At 34.2% G+C, this 7,274-nt stretch overlaps 1 protein-coding gene across 1 annotated transcript in view; it reads right to left on the bottom strand.

Moving 5' to 3' along the window:
• LOC106462987 (chaoptin-like) overlaps positions 1-7,274 on the bottom strand; it is a 15,110-nt gene that overhangs the window by 6,217 nt on the left and 1,619 nt on the right. Inside the window, exon 2 of the mRNA XM_022390394.1 lies at positions 352-3,356. Coding sequence (XP_022246102.1) covers positions 352-3,356 — 3,005 coding nt within the window. The remainder of the gene's footprint in view (positions 1-351; positions 3,357-7,274) is intronic.

Raw genomic sequence — 7,274 nt, 5'->3', positions numbered from 1 at the left:
ACGGAGTTTCACTAAAGAACATTTTACATTGTTTTGTTAACTAAAAAATAACAATTTATTTTGAAGTGGGGAGAATCATATAACTTAGAAAGATAAATGCGTGTTTTATAGTGCTTTATACATTTTTTTTCCATCTTTATAAATATTAATTGTCGAAACATCAATAAGTTTCTAAAGATTAATTGGCAAATCATTAATTAAGCTTGTAAATATTAGCTACAGAAAACGACAGACTTTAAGATGGCCATTTATTAAAACATTAACTAAGTTTAAAATTTACAGAACTGTAGAAAATAATCCGTACTTATGAAGATCAAGTACTAACTACTCTTCAACTGTCTTCAATCTTACCTGAGTTTGTAGAGTGTGCGAGAGTCTAAGTATTTCAGATCTAATCCGCGCATGTCCAGTTCCACTAGTCGGTTTAGTCCGCTGAAACTAACAGTTCCCAGTACTTCAATTGGATTATGAGATATATCGAGGGTGTGTAGGTCCGGTGTGTGAACCCATACATGACTTGGAACTTCCTCTATCAGGTTGTAGGACAAATCTAGGTGGCGCAACTGTCGCAAGTGACGGAAAGCGTGATCTGAAATATTTCTCAGAAGATTGTTTGCGAGCGTCAAGGTCCTTAATCTTAGCAGTGGAATAAAGGACAAGTGAGATAAACTAGAGTTCTTTAAGTTTAGCGAGCGCAGTAACCTCAATGGATAAAAAGGTCCATCTTCAATCCTCCGCAAAGGATTATGGGAAACATCAAGGTTAATGAGTCGCGTGAGGTTCACGAGAAATCCTACCGCTTTTTCTGTTAGCCGATTACTCGACAAGTTCAATGAATACAACATATACAGAGGATTGATCTCGTCACTTTGAATCACGGAGATGTGATTGGCTGACAAGTCAATAATTCTCAACGTGTATCTGGCGGGAAAAAAGCTCCTTAGAGGCGGACGGACAATTATATTATGAGAAAGATTGATCCTTTCCAATTTCGTGCCCATGAATGCACTTTCTGGCAGTGTCGCTATTCTGTTATAACTCAGATCTACAATCCTAAGTTCTTGTAGGCCAGTGAAAGCCTCTGATGAGATTGTAGAAATGTTATTGTAACCTAAGGTTATAATCTGAACACGCGACTTCCCTCGAAAGTCAGTAGACTTAACAGATGTGATATGATTGTGATCCAAGTGGATAACCTGGAGATTAGCAGTTTCAGAAAACACGCTCGACGGTATGACTGTTAGGTTATTGAAGGACAGAAATAAATGGTAAAGCGACCTCTCTACACATTTGAAAAACCCCTCTGGAATCAGTGATATGTTATTATGACTAAGATCTAAGGTTCGAATATCGTGATCACTCTCATCTCTATGAGACAAAACTAAAGACACAATACGGTTGTTTGAAACGTTAATATACATTGGAAAATGCGAGTTGCTAACACCACTGAATATATTAAAAGAAAATCTTGATAATTTATTAAACTGTAAAAAAACACTTGTTAGACGTGTCAAATTGTGAAAAGCTGCAGGTTCTATGGTAAGTAGCTGGTTATGTGATAAAACAACCGAACTCAGCAAAGGGCAGCTCGTGAAAGATTTGGATCGAACGATCTTCAATTGGTTGCCCAGCAGGACGATATTCCGGAGGCGCGGGAGTTCGTGAAATGTTTTTGTATTGGTTGAAATCAGTTGATTGTGTGATAGGATAACATTAGTTAGGTTAGTATGTACATTCTTTGGGAATAACCCGTGTGGAAGTAGCCGTATGTTATTACCTTCCAAATCGCAGTGAACCAGCTTTGTTAAGCCTAACAGAGACGTGGGTGTTATGTCGGAAATGTTGTTGTGATCCATTTGAAGCCATTCAATGTTATTCAAGAATTTCACCATCAGATCAGGAGGGTCGCGGTGGAGTCCGAAAAGTGACCCTAGCTCTACGGCTTTCAACGAATGCCTGAGAGGAAGTAAAAGTCTGGGGTCACCGTTGACGAGATTATTATATGATAGTTTCACTTCTCTTAACTTTGGCGTGTGGAGAAACACACCTTCTGCGATGTAACTTATGTCGTTATTAGCCAAGCTCAGGAACAAGAGAGAGTCTCCCCAGCCATAAAAATCATTTGCATAAACTCGCTTAATCTGATTATCTTGTAAACTTAAGCGCAAAATTGTTTTGCAAGTTTTCAAAGCTTCCTTCGGGACCTTCTTGAAAACGTTCCTTGAGAGATCCAGAGTTTCCAAATGTTCCCGACACGTATATAAATCGAACCTATCTAGGTCTTCAAGCTGGTTCCCGCGCAAGTGAAGTTGTTGAAGCTGATTGAGTTCTTTTAATGCCTTGGGATATTTATTCAGCATATTGAAGCTTAAATCCAAAGCAGTCAGGGTAGATTCTAAGCCTTCAAAGGTCCCGACTGGTATGGAAGACAAGCGGTTGTTAGTTAAAGATAGCCGCTGTATAGAAAGACCTCTAAAAACCTGCATTGGTAATGTCCTAAGATAATTATAGCTTAGGCTTAGCTCACTTACCGAAAAAGATCCGTTAAAAATATTGCTATCTAAATCTGCTAGCAGGTTGTGACTGAAATCTAATTTATCGAGATGACGCACTGATAACTTCCACTTTTTTGGGAGAGTCGAAAACAAATTACCACCTAGATTAATTCTATTCAGGTATTTCAGGTTAGAAAGAGCATCAGGAGGGATCCAGTCCAGAAGATTCTCTGATAAGGACAGCGTAGTCAAAGAATCTGGAAAAGGTTGACCCTCCAACTTGCTAATGTGATTATTGGAGAGGTCCAGAGATGAAAGGTTCCAAAGACTTCTGAAAACACCATCTTCTATAAATGAAACATGATTGTTGCTTAATAATAAGCTACGAAGAGAAGAACGCGACCAGAGGTTTTCGAACGCACTTCGTCTGAGCTCCTCCACTTTATTAAAATGTAAGTTTAACCACTGAAGATAAGGTAGTTTTCTTAAAGCCTTAGCTGGAAATTCGTTCATCTGATTGTAACTGATGTCCAACGAGGTCATCAATTGTTCCGATCTGTGGAAAGCGTGAAGTGGTAGAGTCACTAAATCGTTGTACATTAATCTAAGAGAAGACACAGCAGTGCCATCTAGCGATTTATTGCTTAATACTGGAAGTCCATTTCTTGCAAACGTCAGTTGATAAACTTCTTTAAACGGAAGCTTTGGAAGAACTAGGAATGGTACACTCACACAACTGATTTCTTGTTGCATAGCAACACAGGAACACAAAGGGTTGAAGCCACAAGGCATGGTTGATAAAGAAACATAGTCCAATATACCAAGCAAGAAGCTCGTAAGTTTCCACATCAAAAATATCATCTAGAAGAAAAATAAAAGTATGTCGTAAAAACTCTGATTGGACAAAAAGAAGACTACAAGAATAAACGTGTTATCCATTAAATTTTAAGAAGAAAAAATCAATTAAGTATCCAAAAAAATGATCTCCTTACCGTATATAACCTAGTTTATAATTTCAGAACAGGGCCGACTTTGTATGATCCCATTTGCTTTTAAAAAACATTTTTTTAAAAAATATTTATGCACCAAACTGTTTGTATGTTCGTGATTTTGTTGGTTACAGGGTCTGTAATAAAATATAAGCCACACAAAAGATAATTAGAAATACCTTCAGCATAGAAATCAATTCTCACTAATTACATCTGGGGTTCTCTATGAAATTTACATCAAAAATGAGTCAATTAAATGCAATTGTTTTAGCCAGTATTTACACTGAGTGTTATAACATTAATTAATCATTCTGCTTGTTTGTTTGTTGTCAAGCAAGAAACTACACAATGGGGCTATCTAGTATGTCTTAGATTAGTATGTCTTACAGGTGATCAATATTGATTGAACAATAAATAATTTCACTTTCATGTAAATCAGGTAGTTTCTCATAGCATCTTTGTTTTTATAGAACGTGTTCACAAAATTAACGTGTTTTTTGTTATTTATTAAGAGTTGATATCCTTTTTTTTAACTCACATGTTTACTCAGTCATTGAGACATTTTATGTGACTTCCATATCTTATTGAGACATTTTATGTGACTTTCATATCTTATTGAGACATTTTATGTGACTTTCATATCTCATTGAGACATTTTATATGACTTTCATATCTTATTGAGACATTTTACGTGACTTTCATATCTCATTGAGACATTTTATGTGACTTTCATACCTGAACCACAAATGAACAAATGTATGTAACATGAATGATTTGTATACAAATATCTTAGCAAAAAAAACGGAAACTGAAAATCCGTTGGTTTAGAGCATGCGTACAACGGAGAAGTTTATTTTCTTGTTAAAATGATGCTTCTCAACACTGAACAGCATGTCAGTCATGATTTTTCGTGTCGAATTCTCATGTACAGAGGGAGCCTTCTAAGTCCTGGACTATATTACACTGAACCAGTGATGTAAGTGATAAAAAAAGAAGACGTTGGTATTGGGTAAATTAACCTTTTCAGTAAGGTTACAGACCCAGCACTGGCGTGATAAGCATTGTAAATGAGAAGTGACGTCATATTCCTGAAATTTCATATTCTCCAAAAAATGTGTGTGTGCATGAAAAAACATTATATCTTCCAAAAAGGGGTGTGTGTGAAAAACATCATATCATCCAAAAAGGGGTGTCCGTGAAAAATATAATATCGTCCAAAAAGGGGTGTGCGTGAAAAACATCATATCATCCAAAAAGGGGTGTGTGTGAAAAACATCATATCATCCAAAAAGGGGTGTGTGGTGAAAAACATCATATCATCCAAAAAGGGGTGTGTGTGAAAAACATCATATCATCCAAAAAGGGGCGTGTGTGAAAAACATCATATCATCCAAAAAGGGGTGTGTGTGAAAAACATCATATCATCCAAAAAGGGGTGTGCGTGAAAAACATCATATCATCCAGAAAAGGTGCGTGAAGAACATAATATTATCCAAGAGGATGTGGGTAAACTTAAGTTCTCACAAAAAATGGGTTGATAAGCGTCATATTCCCAAACGAGAAGTGGATAAGCGTCATTTGCCCCAAATCAGAAGTCGGTAAGCGTCATTTGCCCCAAATCAGAAGTCGGTAAGCGTGATTTTCCATCGACTAATCCACTGTATTAGACGTATATGTTTATAAAATGGTCACACCTGTCTGTGTGTTATGTCATTCTGCTTAAGAACGGTCATTATTCACAATTTAACCAATCAATCTCTCCATCTTTATAACGCTAAAACGGGGTTTCGATACCTGCAGAGCACAGAAGACACGTCGTGTAGATTCGTGCTTTTCAACAAACAAACACTCACCATTTTGTTTACGGTCAGAAGTTTTATTTTAATTTTATCAAAGCTTAAATATGAAGCATCGAACCAATAGGCCCACGACTGTTGCACTTGTTACGTTTTTTGATATTTTTCATTTAGGAGAAACAATAAAATTTACTGCATGCATTTCGAGTCAGCAAAAGTATTATCTAGACCTGCAGATGGCTGAATCAGTCAGTCAATATACATAAAACATAGATGATCAAGTCTGATAACGTTCTAAAAACAGAAATATATCATTGAAACGTAACCACAAATAAAAGATGAATTACATACTTTAGAAAGCAGTTAAAAAGTTTATCAATGTCAGACAGTTGCTAAAACGTTGTATTTGGTTTATAGGCGTAATGGGTATAGAAGTTAAGATAACCAACAGAAAATCCAATTCATCATCAAAGTAAGATTTTAACTTAGCTTTTTCCACACTTAACAACCAGTTCTTATTAGCGCGTGTCTTGAGCGTGAAACCGTGTTAGAAATAGTATCGTTTTCGTTAGATAAAGACACGCGTTTTATGTTTGTTGTTAAGCGAGAAGCTACAAAATAGGCTACTGCGCAGTGCCTACCACGAGTATCAAAATTCGTTTTTTTTATGCTGAATAACAGATTGTTAAGGCATTAAACAAATCAAATGTTTTGGTTCAAATGTGGTGGAATAAATATTTGAAATTATTTTTTTTTCTTCTCAGTCGAGTCTAATTTGATTTAACTAAAGATACATAATAATAATTATGCTAAATATTGACTCTAATAAAAAAACTAGCAAGGGACTGTAGGTTAACAGTTAAAGTTATTGTTTTTTATATCAAATTCGTCGATGATATAAATGAAAACAGCGCATGCTCAACACGTGCTTTCGGTGCTGCTGTCAAAGAGACTGTCATATAACACGTTCTATTCAATAATCGCACACGTTCAATTTATTTTACCATATTCATTATTTTCTATCAATAATGTTAACATCGTTTATAAAACATTAATCTGAAAGGTATGTGATAATATCAGTTAATATTGTTCTGAAAAGCTAAAATTCGGGTTTGGTTCCTCGTGACGAACACAGCGTAGAAAATCAACGGTGTAGCATTACTTTAAGACAAACAAACAAATAAGTAAAATAAAAAATATGGAAGAACTGAGAAATGAAATCGAATGTGGTTCAAATATAAACTTTGGTCACAATATATCTGTTCAATAAGCAGAGTCATAGGTTCGAATATTGATCGGATTCACTTCTTGACGATAGTTTTAGCTTCAGAGAATTACATGTTACTTTAAAAATATTTCTACAAATATAGATTGTTGCCTAATATACATTGTTTAGCTATATTGTTAATATACATTGTTTAGCTATATTGTTAATATACATTGTTTAGCTATATTGTTAATATACATTGTTTAGCTATAGTGTTAATATACATTGTTTAGCTATATTGTTAATATATATTGTTTAGCTATATTGTTAATATACATTGTTTAGCTATAATGTTAATATACATTGTTTAGGTATATTGTTAATATACATTGTTTAGCTGTATTGTTAATATACATTGTTTAGGTATATTGTTAATATACATTGTTTAGCTATATTGTTAATATACATTGTTTAGCTATATTGTTAATATACATTGTTTAGCTATATTGTTAATATACATTGTTTAGCTATATTGTTAATATACATTGTTTAGCTATATTGTTAATAGTCATTGTTTAGCTATATTGTTAATATACATTGTTTAACTATAGTGTTAATATAAATTGTTTAACTATATTGTTAATATACATTGTTTAACTATAGTGTTAATATAAATTGTTTAACTATATTGTTAATATACATTGTTTAACTATATTGTTAATAGACATTGTTTAACTATATTGTTAATATACATTGTTTAACTATATTGTTAATATACATTGTTTAG

The sequence above is a fragment of the Limulus polyphemus genome, unplaced genomic scaffold, assembly GCF_000517525.1.
Source record: "Limulus polyphemus unplaced genomic scaffold, Limulus_polyphemus-2.1.2 Scaffold1295, whole genome shotgun sequence".
In the NCBI taxonomy this organism is placed as follows: domain Eukaryota; kingdom Metazoa; phylum Arthropoda; class Merostomata; order Xiphosura; family Limulidae; genus Limulus; species Limulus polyphemus.
Note: the sequence above shows the minus strand (reverse complement) of the source record. Positions and strands in the feature narration are given on the sequence as shown.